This window comes from Malania oleifera, chromosome 9, assembly GCF_029873635.1.
Source record: "Malania oleifera isolate guangnan ecotype guangnan chromosome 9, ASM2987363v1, whole genome shotgun sequence".
Taxonomy (NCBI): domain Eukaryota; kingdom Viridiplantae; phylum Streptophyta; class Magnoliopsida; order Santalales; family Ximeniaceae; genus Malania; species Malania oleifera.
In genome coordinates, this window is record NC_080425.1 from 85470914 (window position 1) to 85497017 (window position 26104).

The 26104-nt window shown below is 36.1% G+C and overlaps 1 protein-coding gene across 3 annotated transcripts in view; it reads right to left on the reverse strand.

Annotated features, from left to right (window-relative positions):
* The window catches only part of LOC131164482 (polyadenylate-binding protein-interacting protein 3-like), a 41741-nt gene that overhangs the window by 5532 nt on the left and 10105 nt on the right, over positions 1-26104 (reverse strand). For all 3 annotated transcript variants that reach the window (XM_058121707.1, XM_058121705.1, XM_058121706.1), the window contains exons 7-13: positions 14342-14519; positions 14009-14245; positions 10594-10721; positions 10403-10475; positions 10252-10285; positions 6278-6603; positions 5926-6072 (exon numbers count right to left, since the gene is read on the reverse strand). In XM_058121707.1, coding sequence (XP_057977690.1) covers positions 5926-6072; positions 6278-6603; positions 10252-10285; positions 10403-10475; positions 10594-10721; positions 14009-14245; positions 14342-14519 — 1123 coding nt within the window. The remainder of the gene's footprint in view (positions 1-5925; positions 6073-6277; positions 6604-10251; positions 10286-10402; positions 10476-10593; positions 10722-14008; positions 14246-14341; positions 14520-26104) is intronic.

Below are 26104 nucleotides of genomic sequence, written 5' to 3' on the forward strand. Positions count from 1 at the left end.
AAGGATAAGACACTAACTCTTCAAATCCATACCTTGGCGGAGGTCTGATAGTGCGTCTGGATCTCTATATAAGAACATTGTCGACTTGCTGGTTTTCCGAGCTACAGCTCCCTGCAACCAAAAGACCAAAATCATTGTCGTTGCCCTGAGCTTCCAACTCCACCTACACAACACGTTCATCTCTATCCCAGTTTTTTGGCTCCTATTTCTGTCCATCACAATCTTGAGTATGCTTCACCATAACCTTCTCATCAAAGATTACATCTCTACTAATCACCACCTTGTTTACCATTGGATCCCACAGCTTGAATCCCTTCACACCTTTGATATCCCAAAAAGCAATGTCTGGATGTTGCGTCAAGCTTCGATCTCTCCTCACTAGACACGTGAATATAGGCTGGACACCCGAAAAACTTCAATTCAGAATAGTCTATTGCATTTCCCGTTCACACTAACCGCCTCACTAGACACGTGAATATAGGCTGGATGATGCCCTTGGTGATCGGTTTACCAAGAAACAAGTCATACTAACCGCCTCGCCCCAAAAGTTCTTCGATAGCCATACATTAAGCCTGAGACACCGAGCTCTTTCACCTAGAATTCGGTTCATCCTTTCAGCCACACCATTTTGCTTAGGTGTCCGGCAAATAGTAAAGTGTCTCTTAATGCCCTGCTTCTCACAAAACTCCATGAACCTAGAATCAGCGTACTCAATCCCATTGTCTGACCTAAGACATTTGATTCTCCTCCCCGTCTAGTTTTCCACTTCAGCTTTCCACAACTTGAACCTGGAAAACGTATTAGACTTGTGCTGCATGACGTATACCCAGACTTTCTATAAGTAGTCATCAACAAAACTCACATAGTAAACATGTCCACCTATTGACACTACTCTAATCGGACCCAAACATCAAAATATACATAATCAAGAATGCCTTCTGTCTTGCGTATAGCTGATTTGAACTTTACCCTGTTTTGTTTTCCAAGAACTCAAATCTGGCAAAAATCCAGCTTACAAGTTTTCATACCTTTCAAGAGTTTCCTTTTGTAAAGTTCCTTCATACCATGTTCCCCCATATGCCCAAGATGCATATGCCACAAGACGGTTTCATCAGATTCAGTATCTACGGCTGCAACTCCACCTACAACAGTAGTTCCCTGCAGTGTGTAAATATTCCCATCTAACTTTTGTCCTTTCATTACCGTCAAATTACCTTTCCATACTTTCATAACCCCACCTTCGGATTTGTAATTGAAACCATTAAAAATATAAAAGTGCCAAGTGAAATAAGACTCTTCTTGAACTCCGGTATGTTTCTTATATTACTCAAGGTTCTCACAACACCATCAAACATTTTAATTTTAACATTTTCAATGTCAATGATCTTACAAGAAACATCATTGCCCATAAGAACTGAACCTGAATTTTACCAACCTTTAAGTGCTAAATCACTCCTTGTTTGAAGTCATATGATAAGAACATGCCGAGTCAAGAATCCATGAGTCCGTAAGGTGATCCGACTCTGACAAACTGAAATTACATCACCATCACTGCAAATTGAATTTTCTTCTTGAACCACATTTGCTAATTTTGAAGTCCCTTCATGCTTTTCAGCATTTCCTTTCTTCCAATCCGAACACTCCAGTTTCATATGCCCCCTTTTATCGCATTTATAACACCGGATATCCTTTTTCTTCTTGGATTAAGTATGAGATTTTTGACTTGATCCACTTTTGAATTTTCCTTTGTCACGCTCATTGTTACCTTTCACCACAAGTCCTTCTCCGTGTGAGTTTTCATCACAAATTTTTAGCCTTTGATGAAAATTCAACAAGGCACTTGCCACCTCTTCTAAATTAAGAGTCTCTTTCCTCCAAGTAAGAGTGGTAACTAAGTTTTCATAAGTATGAGTAGCTGGCAAGGAGTTTAGTAACATCAAAGTCTTATTATCTTCATCAAACGTAACTTCAACACGCATTAAATCACTTATAATTTGATTAAATGCATTGATGTGTTGATTTAAGTTTGAACCATCAACCATCTTAAACCAATAAAGACGTTGCTTAAGAATAATCTATTTGAAAGTGATTTGGGCATATATCGACTTTCTAACTTTTGCAACACAGCCGCTGGAGAATCCTCCTCCATCACATGATAGTGCACTTCGTCGGCCAAACAAAAACGTATTGTGGAAACGGCCTTTGCCTCCAATTCTTTCCAAGTTGCCTCATCCATACCGACTGGTTGAACGCTATACAAAGCCTTCACCATCCCTTGCTGTACAAGTACATCAGTACATCCTTCACTCTCCTCTGCCACAAACCGAAGTTTCCGGTTCCATCGAATTTGACGACGTCAAACCTTGCAAAAGAAGAACTCGATGCCATGACAACAACGCTTTGATACCTATTGTTGTGAAAAATGAGTATGGGGTTGCACAGCGGAAATATAAAACGCAGCAAGCAAATGAAGCACAAAATATGATTCACACACGTAATATATTTGAAAACAACAAGAAACAACACAACGATTTACATGGTTTGACAAAGCTTACATCCATAGGAGCAATCCGGCAAAGGATTTCACTATGAAAATGAAAGTACACAATGCAATTGTTACAATGATCTCTCCTCATTCACAATATGCCTAGAAAGACATTTAACAACCCCTCGGAGGCTTTCCTCCAAATACTCAACTATCCCAACATTCATATTCAAAATATGAATTATTTCTCGTAGTCCTGTGAGCACTCATCGACAAAAGAGGTCCACTCGTCAATGATTGGGGTCCACTTGTCGACGAGTGAGACCCATTCGTCCACAAGTCACTGAATGTCTGATTTGCTTGCTCTTGGTATCTCAGAACTTCTGAATTTTTCTGGCTCTTGGTATCTATTTGTCGATGAGTGAGGCACACTCGTCGACTATGTTTTTCTTCCTTTTGTCTATGTGCTCCACAAAGTATAAGAGCCACACAAATACAACAAACATTTTTAGACAAAATTGCCTTTTATCTCTAATCTTGCATAGAAGCTTCTGCCCAAAAAAATAAATAAAAAAAAGACACCATTCATGGGCTAAATTTCTGCATTCCAGCAGGCAGAGACAGCTCCTATAAAGATCCAAATGAAATATTCCGTTTTGTTGTAAATTGGACCTTGTAAATAAAGCTTATTTTCCTCAATAGAGTCCCTAACCATATCATTCCTGTGATGTGGAATGGAGACAGAGAGGGAGGAAGAAGAAGAAAAAAAAGAAGATGATGATGATGATTGAAGAGGCAGAATGCAAGAGATGAGGGGAGAACACAATTATTTCACGGCAATTCAAAACCAACCTAAACAACCATGTCACTAGAAAGTATATGCAAGAGAAATTAAAACTAAAAATATTATAGCTAAGACCCATAAGTCAAACTAATTAAAAATAAAATCCCCACATGCACATAATCCAATCTAACACAGATGGATTTAGTACCCTGCAAGCCCTTGACCTCATTCTCTGGAATTGGCCTCCAAAGCAGGTCAAACCGACCCGATTTTGAGCTCGCCATACTACGGTCATAGTCAATAAAAAATGCATACTCTTTTAAAGATACAATCAAGCAAAGATATAGGTCCACCCAGCACCCATTAACCTACTCAAAACCCTTTCCACATAATCATCTAATGCCAACACCCATTAACCTACTCAACCCTTTCCACATAACCATCTAATGCCAACTCAGATTATATGCATAGGCTTTTATATTTTCCCAAGACCAAGAATACAGACTTGATGTTTGTTGGCCTAACTTAGAAAAAATTATAATTAACTAAATATTTTGTTCCCAGAATTTCAACTCTTGTATCATCCAGTTTCAAAAATTTTCTCCAATGCAACTTGGTAAGGCATAGAACAACAAATTTGAATCATTTCTCGCATCCACTTCTCCTCATTTCTTTGGAAATGACAGCTTGTCCCATTTAATACATCCTCCATATCAAATAAAATTGCAGAAAATTAATAACTCAAATAATAAGTTCCTTAAAAAATTTCCAGTTGGATTGAACTATTGCTAGAGCAACAGATCTAACCAAGAGACTCCTCACGGCTCTTGAAATATTTTTTTCCCTGCTGTTCGCGTCAGTCCAAACTTTTCTGTGACACATTAAAACAATTTTTCCTATTTTTGATAAATCACAGGTGAGTATATTTGCTCTTAATCACCACAGGCACAAGAAGGTAAATTTTTTCCTCGCCAGAATAGTGGTAAAATTGTGGCTAGTTCCATAAATGACTCGCAACAGAGATGTTTATTTCTTGTCCTCTTCATCCAGGTAGGCTATGACACAAGAATGTGTTACATGAGCCAACGAAATACCAGAACAAATGAGGACAGCCTGAAAAAAAGAAAAAAGACATTTTTTCCACTCCCCCCCCCCCCCCCGGCGGTTTGGTTTGTGGAATGAAATTGAAGCAGGAAAGGAACCAAGGGAGGAATGGAATCAAGGTAGGAATGGAATGCTTTTGGAATGTAATTGCTGTGTTTTCCTGTTTGGTTAGTAACATAGAATAACTATAGGAATTCAGTTTCAATTTCTTTCAAACATTTGGTATTCTTCAATGGGTTCTATAATGGAATAAAAAATAGTCATTTTTCATTAAAAGTCCCTAATACATAATTATTTAATTTTGCTTTATTTTTTTCTTTTATAATAGTGATTTTTATTAGCACTGATATATTTTTTTTATTGTTATTATTATTTTTATAGAAATAAATATGACTATTAATTGTTATTGTAATTATTATTAGTTGTTATTATTTTTATATTAATAATAATAAACAATCAGTATTATATTATTTGTTGTTAGTGTAACTATTATTTTTTAATGTTGCTATTTATATTTATTATATTTATAATAATTACTATCCTCAAAATAATAATTTTTATTACTTTTGCCTTTATTATTATTATTGTTCTTGTAATTATTATAATTTTACAATAACAAATATTATTTTCATTGTAGTTTAATAAGTCGTTATAATTTTTATTTTTATTATAATTATTATCCTTAAAATAACAATAATTATTATTTTGTATTTTTTATTATTAATATTGTTCTTGTTCTATTTATTATTTTTAATTATTATTTAAATACTAAAAAATATTATTATTTGAGGTTATTATTGTTATTGTAATTATTATTAGTTGTTATTGATTTTATAATAATAATAACAACACGTATTATTATTATTATTATTATTTGTTGTTTTTGTTTGATTATTATTTTTTTATTATTTTCACAATAGTGAATGTTATTAGTTTAATTATTATTTTTTACTGTTGTTATTACTATTTTACTGTTTTTATAATAATTATTATCCTTAAAATTATAATTATTATTTTTTCCTTTATATTTATTATTATTTCCGTTGTTGTTATTATTATTTTACAATAATAAATATTATTTTATTATTTTTCTAATAATTATTATCCTTAAAATAATAATAATTATTTTGTCCTTTTCATTATATAAAATAATAAATATTATTTATTATTATTGCAATTATAATTAGTTATTATTTTTATTATAATAGTAGTAATAATTAGTATTATTAGCATTTTTTGTTAATTTAAAAAAAAAAAATTTATTATAAAATGAATCTGAATACATGGAATGAAGATATCCACCCTATCTAGACTAGAATCATAATTCCCCCATTCACAAGAATCATATTCCAGCTGGAAAATTGATTCTGCAAACCAAACCCAGGAATGCAATTCCATTCCTGAGATTTGATTCCATTCTAGGACTGATTCTACAAGCCAAACGTGGGTTTTGTCCTTAACAGATATCACCAATATTAACTGAAAAAATAATATGAAAATATAAACAGGCTTCTCTGGTGTATTACATTATAAATTACAATAAAGAACTTACTCCAAAACCCAAAGGCATGCCATGCATGTGTGGGACAGCGGGCACATTAGCTGGAAAATAAAAAGAACCTTCAGACGCTGGAGATGCAGGCCTTAATGGTGTTTGTGAAGGGACAAAACTCTTTGCATTGGGATTGAGTTTGAATTCCTGATGACAACATTGAAAAAAGCAGGAAAACAAAATAGAACATGATTTATTAGCCATATACCAGAAAGACACCACAGATAAATAAATAAATGAACAATAAAAGAATGGACTGCCATGATATTTGTACCCACATACAAGTGTGTGGATGTACACTTGAGTAAAATTAATATTATCAAGAAATTATTTTAGGTAAAATTGATCCCACCTTAGCATGGGGATTTAGACTTGATTTTTCTGAAGATAATGAACCCATTGATGAGCTTGGAGATAAACTGGGCCCACTAGAAGCAGAGGCAACACCTACACAATCTGAAGCAGATGAAGTAGAGCCGCCAGGTTGTCCACGGGAGTTTCCTGATTGTGCAACATGTGTTTTGCCAACTACTGCACCTTCTGATGATTCACCAGGAGAACTTGTCTTCTCCTGACCCTTTGATGAAACAGAAGAAGCAGGAGCATATGCAGAAGCATTAAGGGATAATCCCCCTTTATCTGTGACATCTTTATTCCCATCAAGTGATATATGTGAATCTACATTGAGAATTGCCACAAGGTTACCAATAAAGATTCAAAATTCAAGGCCAACGTTAAAAATTTGTATGTAGCAAACCAGGTTTAACAAGACCATTCTACTTTTTTACTTTAACTGTAAAAAGGGGGGGGGGGAATTATCGTAAAAATTTATCTAAAAAGTACAACATTATTTTTTTTCCACTAAAAAGCTCCCAGCAATATTTAAAACAAATTCAGAATAAACCTCGATAGTTAGCAACCCTCCACTCTTAATGAGTTGCTCATTATCAAACTAAAGCCAGCATAGAATAATATTAATTTTTTTTAGCGCCTAGAAATATAAAAAATGAAAACTATTCATTTACTTGAAATGACAAACAGTTCTAAACCAGAACACCAGCCTGAAATAAATGGTATCTGATCCAATCAAATCATTTCAAAGAATTCAGATGTCCTCAAAAATCATTTTATTATCATGTAATAACATCAAATGCATTCACTACTCATAAATATTTTTATAAGATAATGCATGGGCCAATATTCATTTAACCATATATTTTTTATTTTGGTTACTGAACAAACCACATTGCCAACCCTAGGATTATTCAATGCCTTCAAGTGTTTTTCTTTTTTACCCAACACTTCTATACCCTTAGAGCTTTGAAACATAAGCCACACATCGCCTTTGCATGCTCCTTTATACTTCTTGCTTTTTTTGATAAAAAAAAAAAAAAAATTTATCATAGATTAGAGAAAAATATTTTTGAAAAAACTACATTTGGTAGTTTGAACTGATTGGAAGGTGTTTAGACTTGGACAATCTTAAGACAATAACAATGAGTTTATATGGCTACAAAGCAAACAGCTCTAATTTCCATCTCTGATTCCAACACCAGTATTCAAAATAATACCATAAATCTACCTTTAAAACCTCAAACATATAGACATTGAAATACCACTGTCAGAGAAACAAGATATTCAACAAACTGAATCACATGAATTTAAAATCTTGGCCCTTGTCAAATCCTGCAATTTTGAACTCCCATAGTTAAGAACCCCTTTTCAAATTAATCTAAAAATATGAAAATATTAAAATAGATGCTCTAAAAGCAAATATATTAAACTAACAAGACAACATTATCAAAACACAAAAGGGCAGTCAACAAGATTAGAAATTTGGAAAATGTAGGACACATAAAAACAATAATTTTTTTGTTCTTCTACAAGGAATGTTTTCAATTTGCGCATGCACTTCACATACACAAACGCATCTGGTGGAAGTGCATGATGGGTCCAAGCAAGGGTGCGACAGTGGGTATAAGTATATGTGAATGGGTCTGGCCATGGATAAAGGCATTCTGTGATCATGGCTGGTGGGTGGTGGGCGTGTGTGTTGGCTTTTTTTGAAAGGAGGGGGGGGGGGGGTGGATAACTGATTAGTGGTCTGAGCATAATTCCACTACACAGAAAATTTAAGAATTAAAGAACTCAATGCCGTCCTTTTTTTTCTTCTTGATAAAACAGTTCTAGTCACTCCAAGTGGATGATAACATTGACAACATTAAACACGGGTGACACCGAAACACATGAATAGCAAGTCAAGTGGCCTCCACCCCTAGCCTTCAAATTCCATTTCTGGAGGAGAGACTAAGGTACACCAAAGGATTTGTCAGCACAAAACTGACAACTGAGGGAAGCAAGCACTTAAAGAGGTTGAAGTGATCGCCCAGCTTCCTACGAGCAACATTTGGAGCAAAGATCCATCTTAGCATGTCATTCACATAAAATCAATGATGTAACAAGAAGGTTCAAATCATCCATTTGATTGAGGAACCTTTAACCCAAATAAAGCTCCAATAGCAAAATAAAATTACTTTTCATACCATGGTTTTAAAACCCAGGCTAGGGGAAGTTGCCAGGTTGGTCAATCTAGTCAGATAAGTGGGTTAAACAGAGTCAACCTAGCATTGTCAGCACATGCACACATACATGCACACAGTGCAAAAATTCATACTAATAGTAATAATTAGGACCTCTTTTATGCCGCTTTTCCTATAATTTCTCAAATATACTTGAAAATCATCATCATCATTATTATTCAAACAAATATTAAACGATGGTGTAAGAGAGAGGGTTTGATTTTATTTAAAAGAGATGAGTTATCCATACACAGGCAGTATCGTTTGTGTTGTGTGTATTATTTTGTTAATTTGTACACTACTATGACATTATAGGATGAGCAGCTGCTTTGGTAAGTCACTCATCCCCTTTCAATAGTATCCCAGGTTTGATTCTGCCTAGCCACAAAATTTGAAATTTTTCAGTAAACAAGTTGGGTCAATGCAGTTTGATAGATTATCAGGGCTAGCGGTACAGCCCAAACCAGTACCATGACCAGTACTGGCCAGTCTGGTCCATATTTTAAAAAGCAGGGTTCAAGCATTATTAACTAGATATCCAAAAGTCCAAGTGGGCCCCAAATAGAGCATACCACTTGTTAAACACCTTACGAAATACAATTAGGACAGCATTTGAAAGGGGTCAAAATGGATTAAGGATCTCATTTTCAATAGTTAGTTAAACAAAATGAACAAAAAGGAATTTTTTAACATCCTATGGTGGAATTGGTGTCCAAAAACATGAAACAAATTCCCATGAAAAGCGGTGGTACTTCATAGCTACCGCTAACAAAAGAATTGAACCCAAAAAGGGATAAATGCTAACACAATGAAGAAAAAACACATCAAAAACTAACCAAGCATTCCATCAAAACAACAATATGGCAGGAATTGCATCTCAACAGTTAAAATTCTAAATTCAGCAAGCCTAGAAACCAATATATGCAGTTCAGTGAATCTGGGGACATTAAGGGCTTGTTTAAGTTCTGGAAAACATTTTACGTTTTCCAATTTTTAGTTTTCCAATGAATTATAAAAATTTTAGCTTATTTTTAAATTTTTCAAGATTTGTATTTAAATAGAAAATAAAGAGGTTGTTTAAACATGCAAATTTTTTTTTTTTTTTATTTCTAAAACTCAAAATAATCACAAAAAAGATAACTTGTTTTCTAATTTTCCAAAATTTATATAAGGAAAAAATTAGAATTATGGATTTTGGGGCTTGAATTTGGATTTGTGTGGATTTAAAAGAAATTCTATCTACACAAATTAAAGTCTAACATCTGAATTTCATGCTCCTATATAGAAAGTAAGATTTAGAAATCAAGAAAAATAATGACAAGATGTTTTCCAAATTTTCTAAATAAATTTGGAACAAATAAGAAAATAAGGCGGTATTTCTGTAATTTTTTAAATTAGAAATGAAACTATTATCACAAGCAAATCGTGTCAAAACTGTTTATTATTGTTCATTTATTTCATATAAATGTTGTAAAAATGAAAAATTAGCTAAATTTTTTGTAGTTTCTTTTTCTTTTCTTTTTTTCGGAAAACTAAAATGGAAAAATGAAAACTGTTTTCCAAAACTAAATGGTCCCTAAATCTTCTCGTTTCAAATTCTATAGGCTAGCTCTAGATCCTTCATGACTGAAAAATAATACATACAGCAAAGAAATACTTCCAGTTCTACAAATTATATTGGGTCTAGATTGCGAGACGTAGAAATAAATTGCACGTTTTGCAAACATCTGGTTATGAGTGTACTCACCCTCCAAGTTAGTCATTTGAGCCTCCTCACCTGACTGCATTAGCATGAACAAGAACAAAATAATAAGAACATTAGAAAGTATCGTAAGCAGATAAACCAAAGGCAATCAAATGAGGAAATTCAAAATTTTGTGTAAAAAATTTTAACGCACCATTTGCTTTTCTACAATATCCTCAGAGTTACTATTTACTCCATGCTGTCCACTGAAATCATTATCCTGAATCCTATGTCAAGTGATCAAATTAAAAAAGAAAGACACACTTTATCAATAAATAGTTCTCATGATTTCATAGGAACCACCCCCCAAAAAAAATCAACACAGTTATCAAAATTAACTAACACCTTCTTTCGCTGTCCAAAGCTGAAGAATTTTTAGAAACAAGTTCAAAAGCCAGCTGCCTAACATGATCATTAGAAATAGATCGATACAAATCCTTGCCACTGCCTGATTGAGAAGACTCTGCTTCCTCCTGAATGCAACATTTCAAGGGCCAAAACCACATTACGCCGCATTACGAGAATTGTACAATAAGTATCAAGAATTTATACTGATAAAATACAGGAAGAAAAGGATCCATGCAGTTGACCCCAAACACAAAAAATAAACAGTAATTCCTTACAAAGAAATGCATAATTTTTTATGAGTAAAGATATCACATGTATTCTCTGGAAGGCACCTAGGCGAAGTGATGTAGGACGAGAAGCGGCTATTTAGGTGCATCATTTCCAAATGTGCTTAGTTAGTTGTTTATGCATGTGTGTGCAGTTTGCTTGTATTAGGATTATTTATGTTCGGGGCTCGTTTGTAGTAATTGTGTATTCTAAGGGTATGTTTGTAATGCTATGTAGTTTTAGGGTATGTGTGTAATTTCATGTCTTTAGAGGCTTTCTTACAAATAGTGTATGAAAGCCATGATGCAGGCAATTGTTGATGAATTTGAATTGCTGATTGAATGTGAGTTCCCCCCTGGTACCTCCTCTCTCCTCCCTTCCCTTTCCTTCCTCTCTTCCATTTCTTCTAATCTCTCCCATGGCTGCAGAACCTTGATGCTGCCCCTGCATCATTTGGTATCCAAGCTGCAAAATGTCCTAAACAATTCATGGCTGTTGCAGAAAAGGAAGAAGAAGAAGATGATGATGATACTCATGTAGTTGAAGCTGAAACAGAAATTCCAAGTGACTTAGATAATGATGCCAATTTGAGGACTTATTTAGTGCTTCGACATATGCTCTCTTCCCACAAGGTTAATGAGACAGAGGATTTGTGGTGGACCAACATCTTTCAAACTCAAGTGATATGCCAAAAACAGCTTTGTACTTTTGTTATTGATCCTGGTAGTTGCCCAAATGTAGTTTCTAAATAAGCTGTCAAGAAGTTAAATTTGGAAGTTGAGCCTCATCCCGAACCACACAAAATTGCTTGGGTGAATAATACCAACTTGAAGGTCCATGATTGCTGCTTACTTACCTTCAAGATTGGTTCCATTATGGAGACAGTACAATGTGATATCCTTCCTCTCAAAATTTGTCATATCCTTTTGGGTCAACCATGGTTATTTGATAGGAAGGGGAAGGACGATGGATATGAGAATTCTTATTCCCTCTCCAGCGACAACAAGAAGTATAGGTTGATGCAATCATGAATTCTTCCACTCACCAAGTTGAAGCGTACTACTAGTTCCTTTTTTATGAAACAAGATGACTCTATTCATGGTGATGGACTCCTTGGTACTTTCCCCAACTCAACGGAGTCTAGTTCTTTCCAAAAGGAGGGAATTGATGTAGGACGAGAAGCAGCTATTTGGATGGATCATTTCGACCCAATTAGGAGGCCTATGTCAAAGAATTGGGTGAATGGTTTAGTAGGTCCAAAACCAACTTGAAAGTCCATGATCGCTGCTTACTTACCTTTAAAATCGGTTCCATTATGAAGACATAAAAATGTAATATCCTTCCTCTCAAAATTTGTCATATCCTTTTGGGCCGACCATGGTTTTTATATAGGAAGGTGACACATGATGGATATGAGAATTCTTATTCCCTCTCTATCAACAACAAGAAGTATAAGTTGATGCCATCACGAATTCTTCCACTCACCAAGTTGAAGCGTAATGCTGGTTCCTTCTCCATGAAACAAGATGACTCTATTCATGGGGTATGTTTGTAATGCTATGTAGTTTTAGGGCTATGTGTGTAATTTCATGTGTTTAGAGGCTTTCTTATAGTTAGCGTATGAAAATCACGATGTAGGCAATCATTGATGAATTTGAATTGCTAATTGAACATAAGTTCCTCCCTGGTATCTCCCCACTCCTCCCTTCCCTTTCCTTCCACTCTTCTATTTCTTCTAATCTCTCCCATGACTGGAGAACCTTGATGCTGCCCCTGCATCACAAAGCCAATGCATATGCACCAAACAAATCCATTTACACAACAGAAAATTAACAAAATCAAACACATTCTACATATTTACTATATGATGCCACTAAATGAGAACCTTATAATCCATACCCTTCGACTTTGAGATGCTAAAAGGGAAATTCTCTCTCCTTCAAAATCTCCTCTGTTCCTCTCCCTACACAATACCCAAAAAGTTGCAAGCAGAATCAAACCAAAAGCCCTTTTCCTCTATATTGTGGAGGATGTCCCTCCAAAGCTGCAATTCTTCCTCAGATGAACCCATAACAAACGGGTTAAATAAGGTGCACTACCTCTCTGAGTCAAAACACCCATGTATAATTTTTGTTAATGATAATTGATGCATCTACACTGAGATTCCCTGCAATTATGGGAAACTTAAGAGCAATGTGGAGCAAGAGCCTAAGAATCTCCAACATGTTACAAGAATGACTCATGTAGGAGTCTAGGACAGACACATAACGTTCTTGGGTAAAACCCAAAAGTCGTGCACACTCCATATAATTTCTGAAATAACATAAGCACAAGTAGTATCAAAATGTTCATGGAAAAATTCTCTATGAATTTCAATAATAATATACCAAGGAACAATATATCCAAAATGTAATGGCTGTAGGAATGAGAATGCTTAGATGGATGAGTGATGTAACACTAAAATGATGAAGGAATGAATGCAGTATATGGCAAGCTAGGTGTAGAGATGAGGGAAGGGTGTTTAAAATGAATTCTGCAATTACAATGTAGATCAGATAACATATCAGTGGGGAGTGTGAGTGGTTGAAATGTTTGAAGCATTTGCAATGTAGATCAAATAACATATCAGTGAGGGATGAGTGAATTGTAGTTATAGGCAGTGAGAAAAGGAAGGGTAGACCTAGGATAACTTGGACTGAGCTAGACTTAAGGTTGTTGCCATAGCTGATTAAACTTCTATATCACATCACCCTAGATGTTTTAAAACTAAAACTTACAAGATACTATCCAATACTCCAAACTTCCAACATTTTATTGGCTTTACCAAGAGAATTCAACTAGAATGGCTCAAAATTCTTGTCAGGTGCAAAAATAGGAATTCCATTTTTATAGCAAAGGAAAAAATAATAATAAAATCACTATAAAGCTTACTAGGATGTAGGAAGCTGGCGTAGAGGAAGAACACATAAAGAAAAAAGGAAAAGTGGGGGATTGACCATAGAGGTGGGTACTCAAGGAAGGTAATTAGAAATTCAGGTCAATCCACACTCTTATGAATGATAAAGGAAGTTAGAACGATGTCAATGCAAAAGAGCCTGAAAGTAAAATCCACAAAAAAAAGGAGAATGGATGACTAGGGCATTACCACAGACTGAGAGTTTGACGATCCATGAGTTCCACCATTGCTTTTCCCACTTCTCGAGTCAGTTAAGGACCTGTTAATAGCAGAATTAGAAGAGCCTCCAAAAGTTTCATTGTTGCGTAAATCAACTATAGTGTCCTCATCATCTGCGTATCCACTGTCGTCAACTTCTCTTAAGACAGATGAATATCTTGTCTCCTCATCGATATCAATATTTTCTTGAGGTTGGATGCCTCTTTCCTGTTGAATTAATAGGAGTGCAAAGGAAAACACTTGAAGTGATAAATTAAACAAGAAGAAACTTAAAGCAAAAACCGAAGTTATTTGAAGTCTCACCTCTGCTAAATGAAAATCATTAGTTTCCTCAGCTTCAATTTCTCTCGCAATTCTCAAAGCTTCCCTTTCCAACTCTCTCATCTGAGGACCCTTTTCAAGTTTTGTTGTATAAAGTTCTTCATCAAAGGTACTTTTAACTCCAAATAATGCTTCATTTGTTTCGAACTGATCCCAGTTCCTAAAATAAATATAGCAATACTATTGATTGTTATGAAAAATAACTACACAAAGGAGATATGAGGGAATTGTGTGGAAACTGCAATAATAAATCCATGTTTGGGAACCATTAAGAAACTAAAAAAATCGGCGACAAAGATGATACATATAGTACCATTAAAGCAAATGAGACACGCTGGGATTGGTTCCAGGTATCTTCTTTCACAAATCCATTTTATGTGGTTCAAATTCAATCCAAAGCAAAGGCCAAAAGGTTTTCTCAACCTCTAAACACACATCCTATAAGAATTTCCTTAGTCATTGCATTGCTCAGAAATTAAATCAGATGAATTAAATGATTACTCAATTTTCTTACCTTTTTTAATTAAAATATATAGCTGCAAATATAGGAGATGCATCAACAACACATGCACGAGGTTCACCTCCTTATTGGAACCATGACGATTTAAAAAGAAGAGGGAATTAAAAATAAAAATAGAAACAGCTTGCAAACCTCATATAGGATCTGAGCAATGTCTTTGGTCCATCTCTTTCCCTTCTAAACGAAGAACATTTGCCAGGTTTTCAATTCAAGAGCTTAACCAAAGCAAATCATTTGACTGGAATGGCAAACTATCTACAAATATTATACTCATGTCACAAGGTGGCCCAACACCTTTGTTCAGCTATAGTCACTCTATGAGCAGTTTTCAAAATGTGATGCATAAAAATGTAATGTTTTTACCGACACAATATCACACTCCAATATGTACATGAAATATTCAACAAATTGGGCACCCACTTTAAAATGTACTAGACACAGCAGCATGCTATACACATGAATTTAGTACATTAAACATAGATCCTAATAATTCTGTTCAAATTTATGGAAGAACCACAAAAATCAAATTAACGAAGGCAGTGGTCATCCGTCATAATCTCCATAAAAACAATAAGAAGTACTAATTCTTCACAAAAGGAACTGCCATATAATAGCAAGTAGAATAAATGTAAGGGAAGAAGAAGAAAAAGATGATGATGAAGGAGATGGTAACAATGATTATGATGATGGTATCACTCTTCATAAAACCATGACAACATAAATTCCTCGATAGAGTTTAGTATAGCCCTTGAAGTTTGGACAATTGCATCTTCTATAACAGCAGTCTCAAAAAAAAAAAATCCCCTCAACTAATGAACTTATTAGCTCTGGCACAACCCCTCCAAGTTTATTGAGGAATAGAGTTGTGTCCCTGGCATCTTTGGCCCATTTGTTTGGATTTTAGGGTTATTACTGACCAACCTTCAAAGGGATTGGAAGGCAGATCTTGGTTTTCCTTGCTTTTTTGGAGGAAATTGTGTCCTCCTTTTGTTGTACTTTGTAACAAGATCCTTAAAATTTCCAATTTTAAGCCACATGTTCTCAGAGCAAAAAGGCTCCAAACCCCACTGAACTCCATCAATGTCAATAAGCACAATGTGGTGTTCAGAGAAGGAAGAAGCTTTTACGAAACAATGGGGAACTGCTCCTCCCAATTTGCTGACACAAAAAAAATATCAATACTAGAGAACAAGAGGGATTCTTTAAAGTTCAACCATGCAAAACAAGCTCCAACCCCCACCCCCCCTCCACCCAAAAAACAGGGGAAAAAAACTTGTCATCACTTTTAGTATCTGGTTTACTTCAATGATTTTTTGAGATTGGTTGAATGGTATAGAAGAGATAAAATGTATGCCTGTTTGCCAATGATTATCCATGAAGTAATGACCAGCTACTAAACATGTTGACAATAATGTAGAAGCCCTCCCACCTCATTCTTAAAAGATCCCTAAAATTTTCAATTTTAAGTCGCATGTTGTCAGAGCAAAAAAACACTGAACCCACTGAACTATAGCAGAGTCAAGAAGCATGAGGTTGTGTTTGGAGCGTGGATAGGAAGAAGTTTTTGGAATACCATGGGGAACCGCTCCTCCCAATTTGCACGAACCAAAAAACCATCAATTCTCAAGAACAAGAGGGTTCTAGAATGCTCTTGTACAAGAATTCTCCACAAATCCTCCCCTTCTTTCATGAGAGAAGAGAATCATAATGATATCATACCCAAAAACTCAAGGTACATCCATGTTTCCTTGATACCAAACAGTAAACTCCACATGAGCTTCCTGTAGTTTATGTTAGTTTCATGGACTGCCTATTCCTAGGAATTGCGCGAACCAAAAAACCATCAATTCTCAAGAACAAGAGGGTTCTAGAATGCTCTTGTACAAGAATTCTCCACAAATCCTCCCCTTCTTTCATGAGAGAAGAGAATCGTAATGATATCATACCCAAAAACTCAAGGTACATCCATGTTTCCTTGATACCAAACAGTAAACTCCACATAAGCTTCCTGTAGTTTATGTTAGTTTTCATGGACTGCCTATTCCTAGGAATAGAATACTACAATCAATTAGCTATAGTTATATAAGATATAATATATATATATATATATATGTGTGTGTGTGTGTGTGTGTGTGTGTTGTTCCTATAGAGTAAATAACAATGTGAAATTTTTATGAGTCCATTCCAAAGAATAGATAAGGAATAACTATTCCCAAATTTCACCATGGAAATGTATATTCCTTTCTTAATACATGTTGGATCAAATAATAAGAAATGCACAAGGAATAGCTATTACCTCTATTCTTAAATTTCTCATTGTATTCCATCTTCTTCAAAGGAATAGCTATTCCACGAACCAAATGTAACCTAAGTTGCCCTCCCTAAGCCCATAGATTCCAGAGATAAGCCATAAAAAATTATCCTCCCCCGAGTTTTGGAAAGGCAAGAGACAGAAAAATTCCCCACCTCGCTGTACAATAATTCCACCACATCTTCCCTCAAGAACATGATGATGCCAACCAGTATTCCAACTGCAAAAAGATATCTTTAATAGCATCTCTCCCTGAAAACTATTGACAATAGAACTGTCTCTAGCAACAATTTTCGTATCCTGCAAAGAAGCAACATCCCCTTCCCACACTCTCGAGAAAACTCTTCATGACAGGCCTCTTATTCTGATCATTTAGACCTCTGACATTCCAAGAAATAAGTTGCATCACGGATTAACAAAAAAAAAAAATCCCCAATCTCCCTCTGCTCCTCAGAATATGTAACTCCCATGTTTCTTTCAAAACCAAAGGGTAATTCTAACCCTTTTTCATTCACAATTTATCAATGTTTCCTTCTTGCTGTTAGTTTTCCTCTTATAATTCACCCTCCCATCCTCCATTTTTTTTTTTTTCAATCTCCTCAAATAAGCTATTCACTTCTGTCTTCAAAAACCTTCAAAGGACACCCCCAGTGCTTTTATTCACCATCGTGACTTTCCCGAGCACCCACTTGGAAATCTGATCCTCGAACAATTGCTCTCAGGGTATAGCAGCCCTTCAATTTTACAAGACTGAACCACCATTGGGCAAAGCAGTCAAGGGCATGGTATTCCTGGTCACTCACATCTATGGCCCCTTTCATAGAGCTAACTAGAGGAATAGAACTTCCACCTGCATTTCGCACTGATTAAGAGCTGTAATGTTATAATCTCTGGATCCCCCTAATTTTCACACAAGTTCAGCATGAGGCAGGCATTACCAGTAGGTTTGACCACAACTGGAACTCTCTTTCCTGTAAAGATTGATTGGCCACTGTTCTGCAATCTGTATCCCCACGCTACCCCCCTCCCCAGAAAAATAAAAAAGAAAAAAAAAGGAGCTTATTCCATCTTCCTACATAGTCCTTGAGGTCACCAGTTGGACCTGCAGTATTTTTTATTCATCAATCAAAGGGCTTTGATCTTTTGAGAGATCTCCCATGGGGTTAAACTTAAGAGTTTGAAGCGCTAGCTAAGAGGCGTATGTTAGAGCCCAGCTCGAGGCCCAGCAACGTCACTAAAACTCCTGAAGGCTGTTTTTGTTATACCCTAACCAGAGGTCCACCCATGTGTCACTAAGCTCCAGATGATTTGGGTTCTGTGAGACATTAGACCAATTTGGGTACAGAAATTTGAAATCAGTGGTTTTCAGTTGTAGTCCACCGATAAACTCCTTTTCCACCCACTTGAGCAAATAAGCATGTATCTACATGCACCTTCTGCATGCCACCCTGCTCTTTCTGCTGAAACAGAACCGATTTTGCAAGAAGATTGTTTCCAGATGCTGCTGGGGCCATGACAAGATGCAGAAAACCACTAAGGTTAGGACATGCAATTGAAGGCAGGATCTAATCAGTGAAAGCCCTGATTGAACATGTACTAAATGAGAGGACATCGAACCAGAGAAAAATTCATTGCCAAAGAACTCTGTCCAGCACACCTCTCCCTGTGTATTCCTCTTTTCAAACCCAGGTCTGTCAATTCCCTCATTTAATAAGGCCCCTCTTTAGCAAACAGCTTTGAAGATTCATGACAGAAAATGATCATTTAGAGAAAGGTGATTGGTGCTAAGTAAAACCATGATTACAATGGGTGATCCCAAAAGAAAAACAGATGTCTTCTGGAGTAAGTTTTGGAATTGAATAGGAAAGGGTGAATAGAATTCTTTGCTTCGAGTCACTTTGAGATGGGGAATGGCAGCAGCATCCCTTTTTGGAATGACCACTGGGGCAGAAATGCACCCCTTAAAAATCTATTCTGAGACCTCTTTTCTCTGGCCTGTGACAAAGAAGCTTTAATGAGGTCTTCTTTTTCCTCCTCTGTTGGCGATATAAACTTGAACATTTCTCTGGTGAGGAATGCAAAAGACTAGGATGGAAATGAAGTTGAATCAATGAACCGCACCTTAATACCACGATCCAAAGATTATCATTCTCCTGCATAAATCTCCAAAGACATTTTCCACAGCGAGCTTTATCAGAAGTAGATATAGATTTTATCCCTCCACCTCCATATCTTACTGGTTGTTTAACCACCCACCATTTGAAATCTTTCCCTATGTGGCCAACTTTCAAATCTTTCAATGATTGGGTCCCAGACTCCCAAACACCTTTTTCTTTGAACTTTTAGCACCAAGCTGAAGACGAGGAATGTAATTGGATGAGCCTCCAGCATAGTAGTCAAAAACATGCCTTAGGCGCGAGGCGCAGTGGGGCAATGAGACACCTCGTCAGGGCTGAGGTGAGGCAACCTTCAAGAGGCACAGTTAGGCCAGCGAAGCGCACTAAGGCTCCAGGCGCAATAGGTCGCGCCTTGAGATTTCTTCTTCTTGAGATATCTTCTTCTTCTTCGTGTTCCTTAAGGCTCGGTATTTTGCTGCTGCTGCCTGTTGGTGGCCGGCATTCTGCCCTGCTCTTGGCAAGTTATAGATTAACTTGCATTAAGCCACTAAGTTAATATTATATAATATGTAATTACTTATGTAGTTTAATGCAAATTTATAATTAGTGTATAACATTTTTTACTGAATTTAGCTACTGTTTTGTTTGGAAATACAATATACAAACTATACATTTTTTTGAAATATATTATACATTGCTTTTGCATTTAGGATAACAGGTCTTAAATCTTAAATGGAATTTTGAAGTGGAAACTCTGGCTCTGCAAAGAAAGATCCTACATGGAAGTATGCACATATGGATGATAAAAAAAATAGAAATAATTTGGCTTGCAATTTTAGTGGCAAAGCCACAAAGGGAGGAATATTTCGAGTAAACAACATATTTTCAGAGGATTTCAAAATGTAAAAGAATGCTCTAAGTGCCCTGCTCATGTTCGTGAGGCGATTAGGGAGTATATGTTGAAGAAAGATATAGAGAGGGCGGAAAATGAGTTATTGCCAGACTTTGATGACATAGATCATTATGGTGAAGATGAAGAGGATGAAGTCCAAAAAAATGACTATCGTGGCAAGAGAGTGCTTAGTAGTGGAATTCGAAGTCGAAGTTCATACCAATCCACCTAGAACAAACCAAAATAGAAGGGACCTGTAGACTTGTTTTTCACTCCTAATCCAAAGAAAGCGGTTCAAGCTAGGAAAGAAGGGAAGATGAAGGAAACATCAACAAATGAGGTGTGCAAGAAAGAATTAAGACAAAAGGCAATGATAGATTTTGCAAGGTTGATGTATGATGCTGGAATACTATTTAATGTTGTACGTTTGGACAGCTTTGCAGTGGCACTTGAATCGATCGGGCAATATGGTCCTAAAATAAAGTTGCTTAACTATCATGAAGTAAGAGTTCCTTTCCAAAAGAGGGAAGTTAGTTGAATGAAATAGTTGATGAAGGTCCATAAGGAGGAATGGGCAAAATATGGATGCTCAATTACTTCCGATGGTTGGAGAGATTCGGTTGCTAACAAGGACATAATAAACTTCTTAAAGAACTCTCCAAGGGGATCAGTGTTCATCAAGTCCATTGATGCTTCTAATATTGTCAAGAATGCATATAGAATGCACAAATTACTTGATGAGATGGTGGAGGAAATTGGAGAATCAAATGTGATTCAAGTAGTAACAGATAATGCTTCAAACTATGTTGAAGCAAATAACAACTTATTTCTAGAACTACATTCTATATTGTATATATTGTTTATTTTAATATTTTAATGGACTCCCTCCTTGATTTTTGAATAGGGAGATTGTTGGAAGCAAAGAGGCCACATTTATATTGGCTACCATGTGCTACCCATTGCCTCAATTTAATATAAGAGGATATTGGGAAGATGCTTACAATTCATACAACTTTGAAAAGGGCAATATTTTTGAATGGTTATATTTATAACCGTGTTGGTGTGGTGAACTTGATGAGACAGTTCACTAGAGGAAAGGAGTTACTAAGGCCTATAATTACAAGATTTGCAACTGCCTTCATCACTCTTCGTTTGATCCACCTTCAAAAGAACAACTTGAGGAAGATGTTAACTTCTGAAGATTGGAATACTATTAAATGGGCAAAGGAGGCAGCTGGCAAATAAGCAGCTAGTATTGTTTTGATGTCTACCTTTTGAAGTACCATTGTCTATGCTCTTAAATTGGCAGGCTCACTTGTCCGCGTACTCCGTTTGGTTGACAGGGAAAAGAAACTTGCAATGGGATATATTTATGAAGCAATGAATAGGGCTAAGGAAGCCATAGCTAAGGCTTTCGGTGAGAGAGAGGATGAATTCAAGGAGGCATTTGAAATTATTGATACAAGGTCGGGATGCCAACACCATAAACCTTTGCATGCAGCAGCACACTACTTGAACCCGGAATATTTCTATTCAAACCCCCACATTTCGCTAGATGAAGAAATCATATCGTACAAATGCATTACAAGGTTGACGCCAACCCATCAATTGCAAGAAGTTTTCCATGAGTTCGAAAATTACACTAGCGCTAGTGACCTCTTTGGAATTGATTTGGAGGTGAGACAAAGGAAAATAAAAGCACCTGAGTGACATTTTTACTACCTCTTTCTATCTAAAATCATTTTTGCTATCTAGAAGGTATTCATTTAAGATTTATTTTATAACAGCGCAATTGTGGATATATTTTGGGTCATTGGCTCCAAACTTGCAAAAGTTGGTTGTGAAAATCCTTAGCCTCACATGTAGTGCTACTGGCCGCGAAAGAAATTGGAGCATATTCCAACATGTAAGTCATTAGTTTATCGTGGATTAAAGAACATGAACTACGAGTCTACTACTTTTTAGAATCATTATTGACTATATTACTTTAAACTTCTTGCAACTTCATAGCAAAAGGAGAAATAGGCTAGCACAACAATGCTTGAATAAATTGGTATTTGTGAAATATAATCGAACTTTGAGGCGTTGATACAATAAGTGTGACACCATTGATCCCATCCTTCTAAAGGGCATTGATGATACTAATGAGTGGTTGATTGGTAGGATGAATAGCGATTCCAATGAAGATGATGAACTTGGGTTTGAAGATGATCTTTTGACTTGGGGTTCTGTTGTCGAAGCTTCTGAAGTGAATAACCCTTTGCATCACACTAGATCAAGAATAAGTGCGAATATGTCATCATCTTCTAGAGGAAGAGCTTCATTTAGCAGTGTTAGGGGTCAAACTATAGTGTTGGAAATTATAGATGAGGATGAGATACAAGTGGATAGTGCAGAGGAGACAGAAGAGGAAGAAGATGTTAGAGAAGAAAATTATGATGATGATGAGTAAGATGATGATATCTTGGCAGACTTAGTTGACAATGAGTGATGACTGGTGATTGAGTAGGATTTTTAGATTTTAGACTTTGAAATCTCTTATTGTACTCTTATCTTTTGATATTGAACTATGTTTGTTTCACTTGGTGGTACTTGGTTGTCTTTCTATGCATTTATGTTTTGGTATTGAGTATTTTGGCATTTTAAATGCTAATATTACTATTGATGTGTTCATATATCAGTTACCCCTTCGCCTTGCACCTCATGCCTCAGCTCCAAGTACACTTTGCGCCCAGGTACACCTTGTGCCTTTGACTACTATGGCCCCTAGTTTGAATCCCAACTCAAAAATTGCTTCAAAACTCAAGAATATACATGTAGGAGGATACGCATACGATTGAAGATTAGTGAGGGGTCATTTTAGCAAAAAATAATGGTATGATCTACAAACAGGAGATGGGAGACTTCCATCTCCCTCCCATTAAAAAGAGGTGAAAAAATCCTCCTACAAAAAGAAGAAACCAAAATAGTCTAAAAACAATCAAAATAAAACCGCCTTGCAATCTTTTGAAAATCCAAGAAAGGCTCCCCTTTAAAATTGTCAGTTGCAAGAGACAAGAGAGAAGCCAAGTACTAAATCCTATCAAAAAGCAAAGTACCATAACTCCACTTTCCAAAAAAGATAAAAGAATTCCTTTGCAACCAAATTTGTCATAACTCGTAAAACTTAAAACCGCCTTCCAATCTCTTTAAAGATCAGATAAAGGCTCCCCTTTGGAAAAACCAGCAAAAGATTAGAGAGGGGCCAAATATTGAACCCCATCCCCAAGCAAAGTACCAAAATTCCTCTTTCCAAAAACGATAAGAACATTTCTTTCCAACCAAATGCCTCATAAAACGGCAAAGATGCCACAAGTCCACAAGACTAAACCATCACCACTCTGCCCAAAACCTGTAAAAGAGACTTGTAACAATTTCTCCTTTAAATCCAAGCAAACCCAATTCTCCCCAAAAATAACTAATAGCTTATTTAAAAGCAATCCCTTTGGATATTAAGACATCAAAATTCCCCAAACAATACTCAAAGAATGAGCCCAAAAAGAAGCAGGACACCTCTGTCCATAACAAGTCAAACGAACTAGGATTTATTAATATGATAGAATAAAAAATATCTTCTACATTTTTAACAACCAATTTCATAGTTTTATCTAAAACATGGCATTTAGTCAATGTCTAGCACACCCAAATTTGTCCTAAGTAGAAAACCCACAAATCCCAATTCCAACGTAAGGAAGATGTTGCCAACAATATTATAGTGAAGGAATGAAGTGGAAAGGTGTTCTCAGCATGCTTTCCAATCATCAAATATATAAAGTCGAAGCAGAAGTATTTTTTTTTCAATTAAAAAAGAAATATATTAAGAGAGAAGAAACAGATCAATAAGCTAAATAAAGACTTAAAACACTCAAAAACTAAGAAATCCCCTTCCTTTAACCCTTGACATTGTAGTTAATAGAACACTTCAAACTAGCACATTTGCAATACTTTCTCCCCTCATTCTCACCACAATCCAAATGAACTTCTTGTCCTTGACGATCAATCAACCATAAACTCATCTCATCAAACAATAGTTCAGCTTCAATATCCTTCACACTGATCTCTCATCAGGAAAAATAGAAAATCCCACCCCATCCTGTTCATTCGCCTACCAGGCTACCACTTTATATCCATGCCATCTATCTCAGAAAGTAAGGACCTTCCAAGCATTCAAGTGGACTCGCCTATGCATGGGAAACATCTCCAACTAAATCTGACTCATCTGAAACATAACTATATTGTTCACAAAATTCATTCAATAATAAGCCAGCATCGCATGCAAAATAACTATCAAGATTACTTTCATTATCAAACTCATCGTCCCATTTTTTCCCTTTAAGCAAACACAATCTCTCCTTCTTGCTTGATTCCACCACTATTCCTTTGGAGTTTCCAAAAAGACGGCAGCCCACTATAGACCCATTGTGGTCCACCCCTTTCCCCAGCATATGCAGGAGTTTCATGCACCGAACTATCCTTTGGAGTTTTCAACAATATTAAGACTACCGCCAACGGGTGACACCTAATAATTACTTAGATTACCATACAATGACTTTACCATAACTCCCTCCTTCATTGCTTTCTTGGCGAGAATACACTTTAAAAAACCATCCTGATTAGGCTTTTCCTCACCTTATGATCCACTGATGCAGAGGCAGCATCAAGGTTCTGCAGCCATGGGACAGATTAGAAGAAATAGAAGGTAGGAGAAGGGAGGAGAGAGGAGATACCAAGAGGAGTTCACGTTCACTTATCAAATTCAAATTCAACAATAACTGTCTACAACATGGCTCACACACTATTTATAAGAAAGCCTCTACACATGAAGTTACACATGTATCCCTAAAACAACACGAATTACACAAATACTATAAACACAGACCCAAATACACATAATAATATCTTAATTAAACTAAACACATAATAAACTACTAGTTAAACCCAACAATTCCTTGACCAAACTCTTCTTAATTATTCTCCAGCAAGGATCTTCCCAAGATCTTGCTTCTTGTTCTACATCAGCTCTCCCCCAATTAGAAACAATTTGGCCTCGAATTTTGAAATGTTGGGGAATCAAAAGTAAGATGCAAACTTGGACTCTTCGAAAGCCAAGATCTTGCTTCTTGTTCTACATCAGCTCTCCCCCAATTAGAAACAATTTGGCCTCGAATTTTGAAATGTTGGGGAATCAAAAGTAAGATCCAAACTCGGACTCTTCGAAAGCCAAGCACTCGAGCGATCCAAGAAACCATGATCCTTTGGCAGCATCATAAACTTGAATTGAGAGTTGGCATCAATAAATACATCAAGAATGACAAACTTAATAATAGGAATGTTTGAAAGACTTTGGATGTCTTTAAAAGCATGCATTTCCTTGCTCATAGTTTTTCAACTTGGGTAAATGTGGCTGATTCTTTGTGTTGGTTGATTGGTAGAGCAGGCTTCAAAATAATTTTCTTCCCATTATAATGGAAGACGTATGTGTTCTCATGTCCTTGAGTCAGACCCAAATCATCCAACCAAGGAAAACCAAGGAGTACATGGCCAATCTTCATAGGTATGACATCATACTAATAATTATCAAAATAGTCACCCATTTGAATAGGAACCAAACATCTTTCACAAACATGAGTAGTAGAATTATCAACCCAAGACATCCCATAAGGCTCTAGTTGAGGTTTTGGATGAAGTTGGTTGAGTGACTCCATTTGTAGAAACCATATTCATAGGGCATCATTCATCAATGATGATTTTGCAAACATTTCCTCCACACTAGAGAAAGGTGTGAAAAGCTTGAAATTGTACCCAAGGGGTGATGAATGGCGTTCCTTTGTCCAATAATTTGTCACCATTTGCTAGATTTATACTT